The 22,050-nt window shown below is 38.6% G+C and overlaps 1 protein-coding gene and 1 pseudogene across 1 annotated transcript; both read right to left on the reverse strand.

Moving 5' to 3' along the window:
• Nucleotides 1-686: 686 nt before the first annotated feature.
• On the reverse strand, nt 687-2,110 carry LOC132363348 (phosphatidylinositide phosphatase SAC2-like; annotated as a pseudogene).
• Nucleotides 2,111-11,099: 8,989 nt separating this feature from the next.
• Nucleotides 11,100-22,012, reverse strand: MBLAC2 (metallo-beta-lactamase domain containing 2). Its single transcript, XM_059916755.1, has 2 exons — nt 21,139-22,012; nt 11,100-11,946 (listed from the first exon to the last, which is right to left on the reverse strand). The coding sequence occupies exons 1-2, from the start codon at nt 21,590-21,592 to the stop codon at nt 11,561-11,563; spliced, it is 840 nt and encodes a 279-aa protein (XP_059772738.1). The 5' UTR covers nt 21,593-22,012; the 3' UTR covers nt 11,100-11,560.
• Nucleotides 22,013-22,050: the final 38 nt, after the last annotated feature.

Below are 22,050 nucleotides of genomic sequence, written 5' to 3' on the forward strand. Positions count from 1 at the left end.
TCTCAGGTTTTATGACTGACAAGTCTTAATGCTCCTAGACTTTGGGGTGTACAAGGTAGCAGTATTTTAAATTTGTTTAAGTAGAATGTGGGGAAAATCAGGATCAAATGGACATTCATTTCTTGACTGTAGCGCCATTAGCCCTCAATTAACTCTTTATAGGGAATGGTTAAGCCATCAAAAACTAAACCGATAGTTTTTATATTAAAATGCTTCTCCATACTAGTAACACTTCAAAGTCACTAAAAACTAAGTATTTACCTTGCAGAGGAAACACACAGAAATGAACTGACAAACAGAACAAAACAAATTATGAAAAATGCTAATCACCTAAATGGATCCATGTCCACCCTTTGTGTCTACTTCATACATTCTACCCACCCACCCCACTCCAAAAAAGGTTCAGGTTATTACGTCCCAAAGTAATCTATTCTTGAATTACTTTTAGAGAGACAAACTGCTCTGTAGTGTATAAGCTACTTAGGTCTACACATTCTAGGATGATGCACTTCCACTGTCATAGCTCTCAAATTTGGAAATCTGCTCAGGTTCAGTCTCCTTTTAAAACCTTTCCAAATAAACATAATTAGAATTTGGGATCCCTAGATTCAAAGACAGTACAGGTTATATGACACCTCCTTTTTTTTGGATTAAATAAAAGCCACAGGATTCTGTGTGGCTAAACGCTAAATCTGAATTATTCGTGTCTGGCATTGAGTAAACATATTTTTAAGTTCATTCTGCTGGACTTCATTAACTACTTCAGGTTCTGCAGGGCTCTTCTGAACCTTTGCCACTGCAAAGTTTATCCCCTGGGTTAATCCAGCTTGGGTAATATTAGCAACCTGGACCATGCAACTTCGAATCTTTGCAAAGGGAGAGACTGCTCTGCTGCTACAGCTCTCTGAAGGAGAAGGAGTTACGTGAAGACTTCTCTCAAGTTCAAGTGTGCCAGATTCAGAGCCGGGGGTCTTTTGAGATACAACTGAATGCCCTGGTTCAACTGACAAAAGATGTGGGCCTGCTGCAGAAAAAGACACATCTAATTGAGATGGTCGAGAAGGTATCTGTTCCGTTGATTCAAAGTGAGTTTCTTCTTTAGAAACTTGATTGGTCATTTGATTTCCTTCCTCACTAGCCAGCTGAGAAACAGACCTGGTTTCTGACAGCTGGGTCATTTTGTTTTGTGCATCTTGAACAAATCTGTGGCAATAAATATCCATGGGCTAAGCAAAGCCAGTCAATATGTGTATGTTGGCAGCAGAAGGACTTTTCTTCAAAGAAGACGCATAGCCTTTTCCAAGCCCACTTTCATGAACAAGAGTAACCTCTGAAGGAACATAAGTGCTAATATCAGTGCTGCTAATAGACTGGGATGGACTGCCTAATCGAGGTATTGAAGCAATTATACCACAACTAGGAAGAACATAGTCTACTGGCCCCACATTCTCTAAAGAGTTTGCTAGCTGCCTGTCTTCATCAGACTTGGAATTTGTAAAGAATTCATCAGAGTGGTATGAGTCATTATCTGAAGACATTTCCCCGTCTGACTCTGCCTGGGCTTCATTATCCATCACACTAGTGTTTTCCATGGTTTCAAGACTACTATCTGATTTCCAATTTTCCCCTGGGCCAAAGAGCCTTGGTTTTGAGATCTGATGCCAATGATGTTTTCATGAGGTCTACTGCTCTTCCTCTCAGGCTTTTTCTCTATTATAGGTACATCTAATCCCATGGCTTCCTTGGTGATCTGCAGCACCTCTGCAATGCACTGAAGGGTATCTTTTCCATCCTCTTCTGGATTGCGCATTACAGCTCTCAGGGTGTGGAAATAGCCACTTGCTTCTTTAAATCTGTAGTGCAGTCGCATGCAGCAGAACTCTGCCTTACCGGAAAGAGTGGGTTCAGGACCTATTTCAATTTTTTCCAGGTCTTCTAGACTTAGTCGTTGATACTGGTTTACTTTGTCAACTTCATCATCGTAATAGGCCACGTAGTAGGCAGAGTTGGAAAGCAGCAACAGTACATCCACATCTCTGTGAGCAGCATCAATGAGGGTGCACTCTTAAAACTGTCGCTCGAGCCAAGCCAGAAAAATTACATCACGACACGTATTTTAATATGAAATAAATTCTAAACCTACTAATTAGTGTTACTTTATCTTAGCTTCTATTCTTTTTTTTCTATTTATTTATTTATTTATTTATGGCTGTGTTGGGTCTTCGTTTCTGTGCGAGGGCTTTCTCTAGTTGCGGCGAGCGGGGGCCACTCTTCATCGTGGTGCGCGGGCCTCTCACCATCGCGGCCTCTCCCGTTGCGGAGCACAGGCTCCAGACGCGCAGGCTCAGTAGTTGTGGTTCACGGGCCTAGTCGCTCCGCGGCATGTGGGATCTTCCCGGACCGGGGCACGAACCCGTGTCCCCTGCACTGGCAGGCGGATTCCTAACCACTGCACCACCAGGGAAGCCCTTAGCTTCTATTCTGACACTAATATTTACATTAGTCAGACATGATCTCAGTCAAAAGCATTATGTCCAGAACGAAAAGCACTTGGCACCTTAACAGGCAGTGGGGAAAGATGTCAGCCCTCCCCGCGCCCCCATTTTTACCGAAGTATAAGCTGCAGTAAATACTTAATTTCCCTCCCCTCTTAAACAGAAAAAAAAAAAAAAAACCCCAAAAAACAAAAAACCCACACTTTTTCTTTTTAAACACGGACAAGAAAACCCCTTTCAGTGCTTCCCGGCCCCCCACGCCTGCAGCTTGGAAGCAAGGGCTGCGCTGCTCGTTTTTCTCTTCCCGCCAGTCAGGCATCCCCTCCTTCCACACGATGAACACGAACCCCGCCAGCACCACATGCAGGCCCACCACCGCGACAATGGTCGCGCAAAAGCCACTGTCATCAGGGGACATTAACAGGAGGCTTTGGAAAAGCAGTAATTTTCAGGAAAAATACAACCCCACGGGAAATTTAACCAGAAGTCCTGCAAAAAGGAGAAAAGTCTTGAAAAGCCGTCGCCAGGCGGCCGCCTTCGGGCTTGGGCTCAGCAGTGTTGCCGGCTGCATCGCCCGGGGCGGTCGCCTGCCGCCGGGTGGTCGGAGGAGGCCAGTGGGAGCGCAGCACCTCGTCAGTCCGCCGGTCCGTCCACGAGTGGAAGCTCAGTCAGAGCTGCCTGCACCAGAGCTAACACCTGCAGCGACTGCCTGTTTTGTTTTTTAAGATTCCACATATGAGTGAAATTATACAGTATTTGCCTTTCTCTGTCTGACATTCTCTATCTGATTTTGGTATCAGGGTGATGCTGACCTCGTGCATTGAGTTCAGAAGGGCGCCTTCTTCTGCAATTTTTTGGAATAGTTTGAGAAGGATAGGTGTTAACTTTTCTCTAAATGTTTGGTAGAATTCACCTGTGAAGCCATCTGGTTTTGGCATTTGTTTGTTGGGAGTTTTTTTTTGTTACTAATTCAATTTCATTACTGGTCTGTTCGTATTTTCTGTTTCTTCCTGGTTCAATATTGGGAGATTGTACATTTCTTCTAGGTTTTTCATTTTATTGCTGTGTAGTTGTTTGTAGTAATCTCTTATGATCCATTATGTTTCTGTAGTGTCAGTTGTAACTTCTCCTTTTTCATTTCTGATTTTATTGATTTAGGCCCTCTCTCTTTTCTTCTGGATGAGTCTGGCTAAAGATTTGTCAATTTTGTTTATCTCTTCAAGAACTAGATCTTTGTTTCTTTGACCGTTTCTATTGTTTTTTTAGTCTCTATTTCATTTATTTCTGCTCTGTTCTTTAGGATTTCTTTCCATCTAATAACTTTGGTTATTCTCCTTCTTTTAGTTCCTTTAGATATAAGGTTAGGTTGTTTACTTGAGACTTTTCCTGTTTCCTAACATAGGTTTGCATGGCTATAAACTTCCCTTTTAGAACTGCTTTTTCATTTGTCTCCAGGTATTTTTTTTTAATTTATTTAATTTTATTTATTTATTTTTGGCTGTGTTGGGTCCTCGTGGCTGCACACAGGCTTTCTCTAGTTGCGGCGAGCGGGGGCTACTCTTTGTTGCAGCATGCGTGCTTCTCATTGCAGTGGCTTCTCTGGTTGTGGAGCACGGGCTCTAGGCACGTGGGCTTCAGTAGTTGTGGCACACAGGCAGCTTAGTTGTGGCTCGTGGGCTCTAGAGCACAGGCTCAACAGTTGTGGCGCACAGGCTTAGTTGCTCCACGGCATGTGGGATCTTCCCGGACCAGGGCTCAAACCCATGTCCCCTGCAATGGCAGGTGGATTCTTAACCATGGCACCACCAAGGAAGTCCCTCCAGTTATTGTTTGATTTCCTCTTTGATTTCATCAGTGATCCATTAGTTGTTTAGCAGCATATTATTTAGCCTCCACAGGTTTGTATTTTTTGCGGTTTTTTTTTTTTTTCTTATAGTTGATTTCTAGTCTCACAGCATTGTGGTTGGAAAAGGTGCTGGATATTTCCGTTTTCTTATATTTACTGTGATTTGTTTTGTGGCCTGGCATGTGATCTATCCTGGAGCATGTTCCATGTGCACTTGAAAAGCAGCAGTAGGTGCTGCTGCTTTTGGATGGAATGTTCTATATACATCTATTAAGTTCATCTTGCCAACACATGTGTCCTCATGGTAGAATGACTCCCTCAAATGGCTGCAGTCAGTGTCTGTCCCAATGTGATCTCCCATTGCCTCCTTCCTCTCCAGGAGGCTCTCCAAGATCAGCAGGGAGGTCTGGACCCAGGCTCCTTTCAAATTACTGCTTCTGCCTTGGGTCCCAAAGCATGTGAGATTTTGTGTGTGCCCTTTAAGAGTGGAGTCTGTATTTCCCAAAAGGGTCTCCCAAAAGTAAACCCTGCTGGCCTTCAAAGCTGAACATTCTGAGGGCTTGTCTTCCTGGTGCAGGAGCCCTGGGCTGAGAAGCCCAATGTAGGGCTCAGATCCCTCACTCTTTGGAGAAAAACTCTGCAATTGTAATTATTCTCCTATTTGTGAATCGCCCACTGGTGGGTACAGGTATTAATTATACCACATCTCTGCCCCTCCTACCTGTCTCACTGTGGTTCCTTCTTTACATTTTTAGTTGTAGAAGATTTTTTCTGCTAGTCTGCTGGTCCTTCTCATCAATAGCTGCTCTGTAGATAATCTAGTTGTAATTTTGGTGTGCCTACCAGAGGAGGTGAACTCAGGATCTACCTACTCTGACATCTTGGCCACTCCCTGATAGCTGGTTTCTTTTTTAGCACTGAATAATATGCTATTGTCTAGATGTACCACAGTTTATCCATTCATCTACTGAACGACATCTTGTTTGATTCCAAGATTTGGCAATTATGAATAAAGCTGCTATAAACATCCATGTGCAGATTTTTGTGTGGCCATAAATCTTTACTTCATTTGGGTAAATACCAAGGAGCACAATCAGATCATTTAGTAAGAATATGTCTTGTAAGAATGTGCCAATATTCTTACAAAGTGGCTGTATCATTTTGCATTCTCACCAGCAATGAATGAGTTCCTGTTGCTCCACATTCTCACCACCATTTGGTGTTGTCAGTATCCTGGATTTTGGCCATCCCAGTAGGTCTGTAGTGATATCTCATTTTTATTTGCACTTCCCTGATGACATATGATATGGAGCGCCTTTTCATATGCTTATTTGCCATCTGTATATCTTCTTTGGTGAAGACTGTATATTTTTTATGTTAATTTTATATCCTGCTACTTTGTTAAATTCTCTTACTGCTTTAAGTGGGTTTTTTTTTTTCATTTATTTCCATTTATTCTTTTAGTTTTCCATAAGATGCTGGCTCTTGGTGTATATATTTAAACTTAAGAGTAGAAGACTTTACAATTCCATGTGTGAAGGTGCTAAGGAAGGGAGGCTCAGCAATTGTGCACTGCATTGTAGGGTAATCTCACAGGAACCTTTCTTTGGGGACTCTAGATTCAGTATCATTAGGTCTTTTCTTTGGGGAGTCAACTTTTTAAGAAACGGCTTTTAAAATCTACTGTCTAGAGGGTAAATCTTGGTTGCCAGCATTCTTTAAGCTAGGTTAGAGGAGTCTGGGAATGTGAACTTTTATTATACAAACTTCACTGTACATTAAGCTTTGCTAAATCCCTCTCTTTTTAGTATAGGACCCTGGCTTAACAATGTCTAGTTTCTTTTGAGTAGAGATCCTATTTAATCCTCCTCACATAATAATCCTCTAGTCAGGAGCAGATCCCAGTTTTGCAGGGTCTGAAACTCATGAAATTTGGGGGCGTTGAGACAGAGAATAAAAAATAACTTAGTTTAAAAAATTAAAACCAACCAAAAAATGACCATTTGAACACATTTCTTGGGCCCCTCCCAGGGCCTTGGAAGGGACCCATGCCAGTGCTAGGCTCTGAACCTAAAGATTACTTAATTTCATGGTAAATCTAAACTAGCCTCCAATCTTCCTTGAGGTGGGGGGAGAGGAAATTGCTTAGTAGTATAGAATTAGGGGGGATTTGATTTAAATTGCAAACAAACTTTGAAACGAAAAGACTTTCACTCCAAGTCCTAGAGGTACCTGCTACTATCAATTTCTAAGCCTTTTTAGGGGGAGTTGTGTTGTAAAGGATTGCTTCTTTGCTTTCCGCATTCCTGTTTTCAGCTTTCTTGTGTTTGCCAAATTAGTTTTTGTTTCTCTATCAGCTTTCCAATGTCCAAAATGTTGATGCTGTTGGGTCCTTTACATTCTTGCTGTTCTTGTTAGTTTATGCCGCTTGAAAAAAAACAAAAAAAGCCTTCCTTGTCATTTTACTGAGTTTCAGAAAGGGGCAGAAGTTAAGGTGTGCTATACCTGCCATTCTTAACCCAAAATCAGAATGTGCCATATCACACTCCAAAATTGCCCCCCAAAATGGCTGGAGGACTTTACACTCCTAGCAGCACAGCATGAAAATATCCACTTACCTTACCCTTGCCAACACTCCATATTCTCCACATTTCTCAATCTGGTTAAACTATCTCATTGCTTAAATTTGCATTTCCCTGATTACTAGTGAGGTTCAGGATAATTTTATGTTTACTGGCCTTTTGTGTTTCCTCTTCTATGACTAACCTGTTTATATAATTTACCCATTTTTCTAATGGGTAGTGAAGGGTATCAGAACATGCCACCCTAAAATATATCACTTTGGCATACTGATTAAGCTGAAGGCAATTGAGAAAAAGCAAATACAGGAAAGGCTCTCTGACTTCCCCCTTACTACTCAAAGCAGGGCATAAAACTTCCCTTGAGAAAGATGCCCTCCCTGTACCAGGATGAGGAGAACATTCTTATCACTGGAGATGGGGATCCAACATCAAGATTAACCTGTATAAAAAATATCCATTAAAATAACCCTGGGACTTCCCTGCTGGCACAGTGGATAAGAATCCACCTGCCAATGCAGGGGACACGGGTTTGATCCCTGGTCCAGGAAAATCCCACATGCTGAGGAGCAACTAAGCCCATGCGCCACAACTACTGAGCCTACACTCTAGAGCCCACGAGCCACAACTACTGAGCCCACATGCCACAACTACTGAAGCCCGCACACCTAGAGCCTGTGCTCTGCAACAAGAGAAGCCACTGCAAGGAGAAGCCCTAGCACTGCAACGAAGAGTAGCCCCCGCTCGCCACAACTAGAGAAAGCCCGCGAGCAGCAAAGACCCAACACAGCCAAAAATTAAAAAAAAAAAAAAAAAAAAGTTGTATTTCATTAGTTTCCACAATTTATCAACCCTAGCTCAAGCCCCTTTTTCCTGTCTCATCATTCTCCAGTTTGTCTTTCTTTGCTAAAATGGTATACATGCGCTCAAGCCTATCCATTCCTTTGGGTTTATATTTCATATATATTAACCTCTGTGTACATGTAAAAATATTAACGTCAAATAAAATTTGTATGCTTTGCTCCTGTTAATCTCTTTTGTAAGTTTAATTCTCAGGCCCAGCCTCAGAATCTAAGAGGGTAAAGGAAAGGTCTTTCCTCCCATACATTAGTTTACCTTTTTCTTGTTGATTTGTAGGCATTCTTTGTATTTGTTTTAAAATTTTTTTCTGTTACACAAGGTAGGAATATTTTTAAATTTCTCTCCCTCTTTAACTTTCATTATGACATCTGAGTTCTAAGACATTTTAAAATTTGATATAGTTTTGCTTTTTGTTTCTATATAGAAAAGATCTTCCCTATCCTAATGTCTTAAACATGATTAAAATTTTCTTTCAGTACACATGTGATTCTGCTTTTTTATATTTAGATGTTTAATCCATTTGGAATTTATTTTTATGATGGTAGGGGTCTTCTTTCCCACATCAACAATTAAAATATATATTAAATAGTCCCTCTTTTATCCATTTATTTGAAATGCTATATTTATTAACTACTTAAGGCTTATACAGGTATTATTCAGTTTCTGGGTTCTCTATTCTTGCCTAGGGATTTACATCTTATTTATTACAAGCTTTTCAAAACTGCACTTCATATAGAAAATAACCTTGTAAGACATTAAATGGAAATTTGCTAACATTATAAAAAATACCAACTATAGATTGAAATAAAATGTCCACTTTAATAGTTATCACATAAATGTTTACTTACACTTATCTGAAGATTATAAGAGGACAATTTGTGCATGTCACATTCATATTACTATCCATATAAGAACAACTACACATAATCATTTATTCAACTATATCAGAATAACACACAAGGTTTTGTTTGTTTTAGACTTCTCAGTTAAAAGGAAACACCAAATAAGGAAACTGAATCTCCAAAAATTAAGTTATTAACAAAATGAATAATAAAAATTATTTCTAAATGTCTTAGGTTTTGACAACTTCGAATTATACTTACATAATATTACTTCCCCAAACCATAAATTACAACAAGGGTCACTGTCAGGGTGAAAATATATATTTTTAAAGCTTCTTTAAAATATGCTATTATGCTTTAACATCACTTGATTTATTCTTGGCACATGTGGCATCTTGAAAAGTAAAAATACACTTTGCCAGTTTTATGTTATTGTGCAGGTATAAGAGAAAGAGCACAGCTTGGGAGACAGACAGACTTGTGTTCAGGTACCAGCTTTGTCCAAAGTTGTGTTGTTAGGCTGGTCAATTACTTCTTGGCACTGGGGCCAGGATTAAATTAAATAATGCCTATTTTAAAATGCATAGCATGGGCACTAAATGAATGATACATCCTTTCCCTAATTTACCCACATTGAAGCAATAGCAAAATATCACAGTCTTATGTTTTGGTACAATTTGAAAAACTAGGAAAAAAATTGGGAAATTTAAAAATAAAATCAATGTGCTTTGAAAAAATCGCACTTTGAAGAAATAAGGAAAGCCTTCATCGGTTTAAATATTTTTCAATAAAACTTAGTGCCTACTATAACCTGATTTTTAAAAAAAGTCCTAAAATATGATAAAGTGGTCAATGGTTAAGGACTTTTGGTTTTCTCTTGTGCTATTGATATAAAAATAATGGCTATATTTAAGGCTCATTAAGTGATATAGTTTGTAGTTGCCCTGAACCAAATCTATGTTCTTGATGTTGCACTATCAATTAAAACAGACCTACTGCCTTGAATGACTGTCATAGAGAAATTCCCATGATATTCTTCATTTCAACAACCATGGCTTCCTTGCTGATTTTAAGTAAGGGTTCATTTTGTGGCATGTGGCAGTACAGCTTGTCTGTCTTAAGGATGATTCTTATATACACAATCACAGACCCATCTTTCTTATGCTAAATGCTTGGTGTTTAGAAGATCTAAGACACCGGAAAATTGAATTGACACAAGGAATAGCCTACTCTAGACAGCAATACTTCCATCCCTATTCTTAGCACTGAGGATGCAGAAACAACCCCATTCTTGTTTTCTACCCTCACCACCCAACAAATCATCCTTCCAAATCTGACTCAAAAACTCCTCCTCCAGGAACCTTTCCCTAACCAAACTTCACACCCCTCCATTCATGTCCCTGACACTCATGTGTAATTTGTATTAACTTCAACCTGCATATACTATTATTCAAGTTTTGTTTGTCTTCTACTTCCAGCTAGGATATAGTCTCTGACTTTTTAAGCTTCCACAGTGTTTAGCACAATGTATGCATGTATGTATGTAACTGTGTGTTTGCATGTGGGGTGTGTGTGTGTGTGTGGAATGAATAAAAGACTAAAGAACCTAAGTGGGGTGTAGGGTAGGAAAAGTTTCATATTTTTTCAGAAATCAAAATTGCTGGACCTTCCTAATACTAAAAAATCTGATTTTCAAAGCTATCTGAGTTTGGTTTTGGCTATGTCAATAATAAAAAGGCAGTGAAAAAACTGTTTAAAAAACCCTCATGAAATATTCCAAAAGGCTTTTCAATAAATTATTAAGAGTACCAAACTAAAATATTTTACTAAATAGTGGGATAATCTTTCCTATATCTTTATAAATGTAGACTTCTTTTCATTCAAGACAAAGAATACTGAACAGGAATAGGTGTTGTGAATCAGGATAAAAAAGGCAATTCACTCTAAGTCAATATCTAATGCACATTTTGCAATTAATTTGAAAAGCCTTCTGTGGCAAATATGTATGTTATGTTAAGTAAAAGAATGGTTTATATTAGGATGTTGTTTGGTACTATAAAATATGACACATATACTACAGCTGCTATTTAAAAAGAAAAATTTTGTTTATTATAGCTGTTATTATTAAAATAGAATATAATTTAAAAATTACTCTTAATGTGTATATTTTCAAATTTGCCTGACAGTGTCCTTTTGAGAAATCTGACAACTTAGAGTTAGATTACAGACATTTGAATTTCACTTTTACAACTGAAAGTATTACACTTACTTAATAACAAACAACAATATATAGTAGTTTTTTTTACTGAAGCACTCTGCAATTTATATTTAAAGCTTTGCAATAAAACAAAATTCACTGTACTTTTTGTACGTAAAATTACATTAACACATAATGTACACTATAATTACATTAAGAATAAATAAAATGAAGCATAAAAATTCTGTACCATAACAATGGATTGTTTTAGCTGTCATTCTAAATGTTAGTTTAAGTTTTGAGTTCTAATGTACTTTAAGCCCAAAAACCTTTATCTTCAAATAATATATTAAAAATATCAAGTTTGGAGTATAAACATAAAACTCTTTATTCTCTTTTTTCTAGGTCATCTAGGAAATAAAATGAGAGAAATGAGACGCAAGGATAGTTCTTTCTCTTACTGCAAAATGCCTCCTTGCTTCCCCATATACCTCTATATCATTTCTAGAACAAATATTACAGAATGATGGCAAATTACAAGCTTTGGCAAATTATAAGCTTATTTAAGTGGTTTCTTATTTGGAAAAAAGAAAAAATTTAAACTAAGAAGTTCCGTTTTTGGCTTATTCATTCTCAACCTTTTTTTCTCTAATACATAATAGTAGTAAAAAAGCACTTCTTAAAATGCTCATTATTTTAAACAACACAGAATTAATTGGATTAATTTACAGAATTAAATACTAGGGGGAGGTCCTAGAATTTGTTACACGTAGGGCTAAACTTGCAAGAGATCGCATGGCAAAAGTAGAAACTTTGTGACATATCCCAGCTTTTGAAATATAGTTAGAAGCCAATCGAAAAAGTCTTTCAGCACCAAAGGTATTGAAGTGCCCAGGAAGCACCCTCTCTACCAGACCTCTGTCCACTAATTCTATCAGACGTTCACAGGTTCCAACATAGTCACTTATCCTGCTGTATGGGAGCCAGTCAATCAGTGATCCATCATACACGACGTCTCCACTGAAGAGAATCTTTCGGTCTTTGTCATGTAAGCAAATACTGCCCCTAGAATGACCAGGCATGTGCATAACAGTGAGCTGTCTGTCACCAAGGTTGATCACATCCCCTAAAAATGGAAACAGAATTTACAGATAAACATGTTATATATTTGACTTCAATCACTTAAAGAATAGAAGAACACAACGGTTTCAAAGATGTTGGGAAGGATGAACTTATTTTACTTTTATTTTAAACATACCTACTTCTTATTGATGATTTAAAATAAGTTGCCTATATTTCATTTCTGTTGTTTGCTAGACCAGTGTTTGCCAAAGTAAACAGTGAAACACAATTTCTGCTGGTTGTTATAATATATAAAAGAAAAGAAGATTCTGTGGTCAAATAATTTTGAAAACTCTTCCTTCAAAGAAAATTAAGCAGCTTTCTTTTCTGCAAGATATGCTAATGTACATTTAATATGCTAACGTACATTGTGGACATACACAAGGGAGATATGGCTGTATAGTTTCTCAAATTTATTTGACCCAAAACCTCATTTTTCAGAATATCCATTGTACTAGTATCTGGTGACACAATTCATGAATGGTGCTCTAGTGAACAGTATTATATTTTTGCCCTTTGTTTTGTCACTCTATGGAAATTAAGGCCTGAGGAATCAGTACAAATGATGATGCTCTGGCTACTGGTATTGCTGTAATAAACTGTTGTTAGTCTCTGACCCAGGAACCTCATGTCTTCTGTCAGAATCCATGAAACTGTGGCAGGCTAACTTACTAACCTGAAAGTACGGTAAAATCTCACACTCTTCCCAGTTATTTGACAGTGGGGAGGAAACTGAGCTATATGAATACAAATTGCTCTTTTACTGGATTTAAATCAGTACTAATTTAGGTAAATCATAATAAGTTAAAATATTCATATTGTTATCTCTAGTGCAAACATACACATATACAGAAAAAAATCAAAGAAATGTAGCTAAAACTAATAGTGAAATTAAAATGGTGTAATAATCAGGAATTGTTAAACATAAAAGAAGAAAATAAAGGAAAAACAAAGACATAAACAAGAAATGAGACACAGAAAACAGATAACAAAATGGCAGACCTAAATACACCATACCAATAATTATATTAAATATGAAAGGGATAAACACTCTAATCAAAGGCAGAGATTGTCAGACTAGATTAAAAAGTGAGATATGTATGCAGTCTACAAGAAAGGAACTATAAAATCAAAGACAAAAATAGTTTGAAAAATTATACCATATGAATATTAACAATAAGGGCTTCTCTGGTGGTGCAGTGGTTAAGAATCTGCCTTAACTTAATGCAGGGGACACGGGTTCGAGCCCTGGTCCAGGAAGATCCCACATGCCATGGAGCAACTAAGCCCGTGCACCACAACTACTGAGCCCACACGCCACAACTACTGAAGCCCATGTGCCTAGAGCCCGTGCTCTGCAACAAGAGAAGACACCACAATGAAGAAGTGCACCGCAACTAAGAGTAGCCCCTGCTAGCCACAACTAGAGAAAACCTGCATGCAGCAATGAAGACCCAACGCAGCCAAAAATAAATAAATTAAATAAATTAATTTAAAAAAAATATATTAACAATAAGAGAACTAGAGTGGCAATACTGTCAGACAAAATGGATTTTTATATAAGAATATTACTAGAGAAAAGAGGTACATTTTATGAGGCTATACATTAGGTCAATACATGAAAAAAAATTCTAAATGCATATGTACCTTAAATAGAGACTAAAAATTCTTCAAATAAAAACTGGCATAATTAAAATAAGAATAAACAGTTCAACAACTGTGCTTAGAGATTTGAATAGTCCTCTCTGAATAATTCATAATACAAGTAGATTGAAAATCAGTAAGGATACAGAAGACCTAAACAACACTATCAACCAGCTTGACCTATATAAAACTGACATATATAAAATAGTTTACACCAAAACAGTGAAGTACACATTCTTTTCAATTGCACATGAAAAAGGTGTGTGGTTATATTTGTACACTGAAAACTACAGAAACACTTTCAAGAGAAATTAAAGAGGATCTAAGCAAAAGGAGAAACTTGCCATATCCATTGATTGGAAGACTCAAAGCTGTTTGGATGGTAATTAAATCCAGTTCTTCCTATAACTGCACTGTCTAATAGTACTTTCTAAGAAAATGGAAATGTTCTGTATCAACACTGTCCAATATGGTAGCCACCAGCTACATGTGGCTAATGGTACTTGAAATAAAGCTAGTGCAACAAGGAACTAAATTTTTAATTTTAATCAATCTTAATTAATTTAAATTTGTATTAGATAGCTACATGTGGCTAGTGACTACTTTAATGGTCAGTGTAGATCTATAGGTTCAAGAATCTCAATCAAAACCTTGACATGCTTTTTTACAGAAATTGAAAATCTGCCTCTGAAATTTATATGGAAATGCAAATGACCTAGAATAGCCAAAACAATTTTGAAATAGAGGTATAAAGTGGGAGGACTTAATCTAATTTCAAGAAGTATAACGAAGTTGCAATAATCAGGAGAGTGTGGTGCTGGTTAAATGATAGACATAATCATTGAAAGAGACTAGAGTCCAGAAGAAAACACTCACATATATGGTCAGTGGATTTTTGACAAAAGTATCAATTAAGATAATTCACTGGGTAAAAGGATAGTCTCTTCAACAAATTAGAGCAGAATACTTTGGATATATATATATATATGCAAATAAACAATAAGCACCTCTCAACCCTTACTTCACAATATTAACAAAAATTAACTCCAAATGGATCATAATCCTAAATGTGAGAGCTTCTAGGAAAAAAAAAAACAGAAGAAAATCTTTGTGATCTTGGGCTAGTCATATAACTCTTAGATATGACACAAAAAGCATAAAACATAAGGAAAAATGACTAATTGGACTTCATCCAAGTTATAAACTTTCTTGCTTAAAAAGATACCATTAAGAAAATGAAAAGGCAGGCCACACACTGGGAGAAAATACTTGCAAAATGTATATCTGATAAAGGACTTGAATTCAGAATATATAAAGAACTCTTAACAACTCAATAAGAAAACAATTTTTCAATTTTTAAAAAAGAGAAAAGTTTTGATAGACCCTTTAACAAAGAAGATATTTGAATAGCAAATAAGTACCTGAAAAGATGCTCAATATCATTAGCCATTAGGGAAATGCAAATTAAACCTCAGTGAAATACCACTACATACTCACTAGAATGGCTAAAATCAAAGGACTGACAAAATCAAGCATTGACAGAGATGTGGAGAAACTGGATCTCTTATACACTGCGCTTGGGAATGTAAAATGGTATAGCACTTTGGAAAACAGTTTGGCACCTTCTTAAACATTTAACATACATTTACCATACAACCCAGGAATTCCATTTCTAGCTATCTACCAAGGAAATGAAAGCATGCATCCACACAAAGGCTTATATGCAAATTTTCATGCTGCATTATTCATAACAATTTCAAACTAGAAAGTTCAAATTTCCTTCAACAGGTGAATATATAAAATGTGTTTTATCCATAAATGAGTTATTTCTCAGCAATAGAAAGGAATTATTAATAGATAAAACAACATGGATGAATCTCCGAAACAGTATGTCAAATGAAAGGAGACACAAAATATATGATTACATTTGTAGAAAATTTTCAGAAAAACAAAACAGATCAGTGGGGCCCGGCATGGGAATAGGGATTGTTCTGGTCTTGCCTTGAATCCCAAAATTACATTAAAATGGAATCAGGTACTCCCAAAGTTCCCCACATTCTAGTCATAAGGGGCCAGATTCCTTCACAGGATAATTGTTCCAGATTCAAAGTGCTCCTGGGGCTCACAAACCACTGCCATTTCCTGTATGATTGGCAAGTAAGGTAAAGGAAATTATAGCTAAGTTGATTTAATAATAGAGCTGTTGGAGACAGATTGTTTAATAAATGTACAGAAAGGAAAGGAATGAGGGAAGTTCGATGCTAAAAAAGGAGCTCTAGAGAATTACCGATGGAGGGGTAGAGTCTTATGGGTTTTTGATATTCAAGGCAAGGTGATACTCAAAATACTTAGCAACAGATAAGACATAAGCACCCACCTATCAAAATGGATACCAACTATAAGCAATTGATAAGGCCATAGTGACTGAATATTACTAGATCTGCCATTACCCTATGGCTTTATAAATGCCTCCCTTACGCTTATAATGCTCACATATAGAGGTCATCAAGACCTCTCTTATAAGAACCAAAACTGCCTATGAAATGTATCATACGTATACCATATATAAATATATATAAAAATATATATATACACACACTATCCTTCCAAGCCCTCACGCTAACCCAGTTGTCACCAGATTCCAACCATACTAGACTTCTCTTGGCTGCTCAAATACCCTTTCCCATCTTGGCATCCCCAATTTTTAATTTTTATTTCATTTTTAACCAACAATCTAGATGTACATATTTCAAATAAAAAACTTCAGAAGCACTTAAAATATTCTTTGCCACATCCTGGCTCTATCTCCAATTCTGCTCCCAAGAGGCAACAACTTTTAACAATTTTAGCAACTTCTTCTGGTAGTTGCCTCTACTAGATATAGTTATGTAAATAATATTTATACTCCATTTCTTGTTTTCCCAATTAGATATACTTTACTGATTTCGTTCATGTATAACCATTTCTTGGTTTTTAAATTTTAGATGTTGCCCATTGACTGCCACTATGAAATATAAGGATTTTTAGTAGCTCTTTTTACTCCCCTCTGTCCACCTACCATCAGCACACATATATACATTTCTCATCCTTTCACCCCTCAAAAGAGTAATGATTCAACTGCTTAGATCTGGAACACTCTGTGCCTGAGGTTCTATCATTGTCAGTGTCATCCTTTGCCATCATCCTGATGCTTCCTTTCAACTTTTTCTTGCATTAGATCTCCTGTTTCCTTTACTCCGTATCTTCCTCTTGGTTTATTCCCTTATTTTGAAGGGAGTAAACAGGATAAAGGTATATCTTAGTATCTTCCTAAGTAATAGCATGCGGGATTTTTTGAGAACTTGATTGATAGTGGAATGGATGTTAGAATTCTAAGCTGGAAATCAGTTTTAGTCAGATAAAGCACAGCTCTTCTTTTCTAGCTCCAAAGCCATTGTGATCTAGATGACCTTTTTTCCTTTAAATTTGGAAGCCCATAGACTCTTCTTTGACCCCAGTGTTCTGAAATTTTATAATAATGTGCCTTGGGTTGGATGTGTTTTCATCCATTGTGCAGGGAAGTCCATGGGCTCTTTCAATCTGGAAATTTACATCCCTTAATCATGGGATATTTTCTTGAATTTTCTCTACTATGTTTCTTTTCCTCTACTTTCTCTGTTTGCTCTGTGCTCCTATTATTCCAATGTCAGATTTTTCACACTGGTCCTTTACTGGTTCTCTCCTACTTTTCATTTTGCCTATTTGTTCCTTTTGTATGTTTTTCAACTTTATCTTCCAGATATTCTAGTAAATAATTTCTGACATTTTAAATTCCAAGAGTTCTTTTATGAGTGTGAATATTGTTCTGTCTGCTGCTTATTTTTAAGGCATCCTGTTGTCTCTCAGATATCTTGAATGCAATAGATTGTTATCCCCTGATGATATTAATGATTGCCCTCTCCTCTCAAGTTGCTTTACGTTGTTTTAGTATTTGATTTCATGTAGGATTTTCTCAGATTTTTTATAATGCTTGGTTGTCTGTTTAAGAGTGGGGGGATAATGAAAAAGTTGTTTGAAGCACATGCATGCGGCCTAGTGAGCTAGGCTTCACTGTAGAAAGTTCAAGCCAAAGATTACTTAGGAATCAGCATCTTAGTCTTTCCTCTAGGGCTGGGCAGATTTTCCAGATAAGATTCTTCCAGTTTCCTACTTGGGTGGGGGAGAGGTAAAGGTCTGGCTCTCATTCTTCTGGGAAACTAGTAAAGAACATATATATTACCTCTCTATCATCTATCTATCTATCTAGTCTTTATTTGTATATATATATACACATACACTTATCCCATTTTCCATCTGAACTCCTGAGCTCATTAGTACTTGGCATCCCTCAATCAAGAAACCCCTTTGCTTGCGACTTCCCTGGTGGTCCAGTGGTTAAGACTCCTCGCTTCCACTGCAGCATGGGTTTGATCCCTGGTGGGGGAACTAAGATCTCATATGATGCGTGGCGCAGCCAAAAAAAAAAAGAAACCCCTTTACTTTATTCTCCCCAGAGAACAAACTAACACTGGGGAGAGGAGCATTCACTTAGGGAGAAGAGTTCGGAGTTTTAACAGCTTCTTAAATGGCTTTCAACCAATTCTACTTATTTTAGTTTTCTTCCCTTTGCCCCCACTAAGGTACCAGCTACTGCTAATTCCTGAGCCTTTTAAGTCTCCTGCAGTGCAAACTGGATTGGCTCCCAATTCTCTATTGCTGGCATAGGATAAAACTGCTAACTCAGTCATCACATTTACTCTCCAGCATCCAAAACAGAACCTCAGTCAATGTGGATTTATACATAAAACAAATAGACAAACCATGGCCCATTTGCTGTAATCTTAGTGGGATTTTGAGAGGGAGTCAAATTAGATGTGTTCATTCAATCTGCTACCTTTCTGGAATCTATTTTTTGTTTTTAACCTCCCCAAATGATTTTTAAGTTTACCTGAAACAACTGTTCTAATATCTTGATGACTCCAGGAAAATTGTTTAAACATGTACAATAGGGGCCAAAATGCCTGCCTATTGTGAAAAACAGGCAGAATGATGTGTGCCCATTCAAGAAGAATGTGCTGTATCAATTTAGGGTTTATCGCTATCTTCTTATAGGAAGATATGATTTCACTATTAGCAGGGCGAGTTGTTTTTCCATCAAAGATGATGCACTTGATGATGATCTCTCCTTGCCCTCCTTGTCCCTCATAAACAAGTCAGCTTTTGGGTTACTGATACACTGCACAGATTTATGCTTCTCCATGACAGGTGGTCATCAATACAGTAAATGAAATGTAATAAGCTAATGAATTCAGCCTCCTTATTTTCTAACCGAAACAATGAAGACTTCATGCTGTTAGGTATGTGCGGTTCATGTGTATGCAACTGTGTATGAATTTTTAATATAAATATTTTCTATCTCCTTCCAGGCACCTGGATTATGATAATATCAAGTTAGCAGGCCACACCATTCAGAAGAGACAGGAAATTAATATTCCTGAGAAAAGAGGATATTAGATACTACTTGAGAGGGTGAGACATCCAGCTCCTAATGAAAAACAATTTTTAATCTAACACAGTATTACCACCTTCAAAGTTTTTAGTAAATATTAAGCTTTCATTTCACACTTTCAAAGTCTTAAAGCACCACACAGGTAGCTTGCAGGTCCCTTGCAACTCCAAAATCCTGTAATTCCAGCATCAACTGGGATTTAGGAAACCTGGTTTCCAGTCCGAGCTCTTTCCCTAACTGGCTATGTGACTTCAGGTATGATATTCAAGCCTGACACAGGCTTGAATGAAGGCTTCATCATGAAGCTTTTTATAGGCTTCATCATGAAGCTTTTTATAGGCTTCATCTATAAAACAATAATTCCTGTCATTCTTTCATCATTGATTTCCTATTTCTGGCACAGAAGCAAAAGTAAATAAATCAAAAGTCATTTATTCATTTAGACAATTTAAATATATTTTAAATACTAAGGTAAACTTTTTTTGGGGGGGGGAGCTGGGTGTTAATTTAGTCTGAATACCCATCAACTGCATGGAAATCCTACCTCTAAAAGTATCAATTCCATCAAGAAATACAGTAATTAAAAGTACCTTTAATGTAAATTTAGTTTTCTTTCACCTCAAATTGTCAGGTAATGTAAGACTCCCATCTAAACCATTGTTTTATTTAATCTTTAGATTTAAAATTTTAATGAAAAGACTGTTTAAGTGGGGTGTGAGGTATAGAATCTTGCTTTCTATTTTTTATGTCTCAAGTGATCAAGATCTCATCTGTAAGATAAACACATTTTTGTAAAGTACTTCATTATTTGTCATACTGGTTGGTCATAAAAGTGAGACTTATTGTACTGCAGCAACTGGATTTTTCTGCCTCTTAGAGGAACGGTTTAATAAATTAATTTGGAAAATAAAATAGTTTCAAGATAGAAAGGAAAGAGGGTTTCACCTCCTACTCAGAATTACCATAATATATTTATGGGGTAGGATTTATGTATGATCTGCATGCTTTGATCTATTGTGCCTGGGTTGCAATCCTAGCTTTTGTCTGTATCTTGCTCTGTGGACTCTAGACAAGCCATTTAATAGGGAGTCAGTAGCCTCACTTCAAATGTGTTGTGAGGATAAAATCAACAGAAGCATTCTAAAAAGAAAAAAGAAATTAATATACAAATATCACTGCTGTGACCAACTGGCTCAATTATTTAAGTGACTGTGAGGTTGGAAGGGCTGGAACCCTACACTATTTTATTCCATTAGTTTCTTTCTGAACACCATCCTGTTCTTCACAGAGCCAAAGAGGCCCAAGGTTATCTATGCATTAGTCCACATACTGCACCATTACGGGAAATAGCCTCCTTATTAATCTTTCTCAGGCCTTGCTTTCAACCGGAACAGAGAGCTGTCATAACATAAGACTCAGACATATTCTACTTCTTATGTTCACAATCAAGCTTTTTCTCTTGTGAGGCAACATTAAGAACAGAAACCTATCTGGAAGATAAAGATGCATGAGCAGATGAGAACCACTGCTTTCTAACGGCTTTCTAAGACTACAGGTGGGAATTGTTCATACCCGGCGGATGAAGTCAGCAGTTCTCAAAAGCATAGAACATGACATGCACTCTCCATGAGGCGTCATTCCTTAAAAGTCTTTTCGCTAGAAAAATGCCTGGAAATGTCAGACTTATGTTCGGGAAAAGAATGGGAATCCTAGTCAGAAGTCTCTATAGTGTTACTACATACCGTACCTTACACAGGAAACTGACTAGGGGGTGGGGCCGGCTTTCAGTCGAGTACTCAGCATTACTACAAGGGGCCGGAGCTTGTCTCTGGTAGGGAAGGCTGCAATGGCCTTCCAAAGACTCTATGGTCGAGTGGGCTTCTGACTCAGGGAAGGGAGAAACAGAAGTAGTGTTTCTGCGATGTAACACCTTACAGCCGAGCAGGTCTGCAACAAGCATCCCTCGGACAGTTTCTCCCCAGTCCCTTCCCTTAATGAGAACGCGCGCCCGTGAGGAACCATTACCATCCTGCAGGATGAGGGTGGGCTGCACCGCTTGCACTCGGAACTGCCTGGCCCTCCAGCCCGGGCTCGGTGCCCGCACCACCTCACTGTCGGAGAGCCAGGTCACGGTCTCAAAGTTGTCCCCGCGAGCCAGCGCCTCGGCCTCGGCGTGGTGCACCGCCACCCGGTCGAACTGGTAGAGGCCGCCGGAGTGGTCGAAGTGCACGTGGGTGGCCACAGCCAGCAGTGGCCGGCAAGCCGCATCCTCTTTGGCCCTGCGGTCCTGCAAGAGGCCGGAGGAGTACAGGTACTCCGGGAGGCTGCGCAGCCCCAGGCCTGTGTCGATCACCACGTCCTGCTCGGAGCCGCGCACCAGCCAGATGTTGGCGCGGTTGCCAGACTCATAGAAGCGTTCCTGAATCCAGAAGATGCCGTCGCCCAGGGACTTGTGGGCGTACCACTCGAGCGCAGACATGCTGGGCAAGGATGCGGCCAGGCGGAGTGGGTGTGGGCGTGTGTGCCTCCCGCAGGCTGTCCAGACTCGGGCGCTGCAGCTGTAAGGAGCGGTCTGCCCGCAGCCTGGGAGAAAGCGCAGAGCTAGAGGGGGCGGGGGATGCGGATGGGGTTGGGGGGAGAACCAGGAGGAGGAAAGACGCGCGGAGACTCTGCCTGGAGCGTCCGCCCGCACCCTCCCGCCAGGTCCGCAGAGAGCAGGAGCTGCTCTCCTCGCACCGGGGCGCTGGAACAATCGCAGCCTCACTGGCCGTAGCACAAGGGAGCGTTAACGCAGGGGCCAATGCAGTAGACGAGAGATCCAGAAAGTGATAACTCTTCCCACCTCTGGGGGTCTGACTGCAGAGGCCGCGAGCTAAGCGTGGGAGGGAGCAGGACAGCCCACCCACCGCGCGCTACAATGCGCACTTCCAGCTGGCG

Source organism: Balaenoptera ricei, chromosome 3 (assembly GCF_028023285.1).
Source record: "Balaenoptera ricei isolate mBalRic1 chromosome 3, mBalRic1.hap2, whole genome shotgun sequence".
NCBI classification, from domain to species: Eukaryota; Metazoa; Chordata; class Mammalia; order Artiodactyla; family Balaenopteridae; genus Balaenoptera; species Balaenoptera ricei.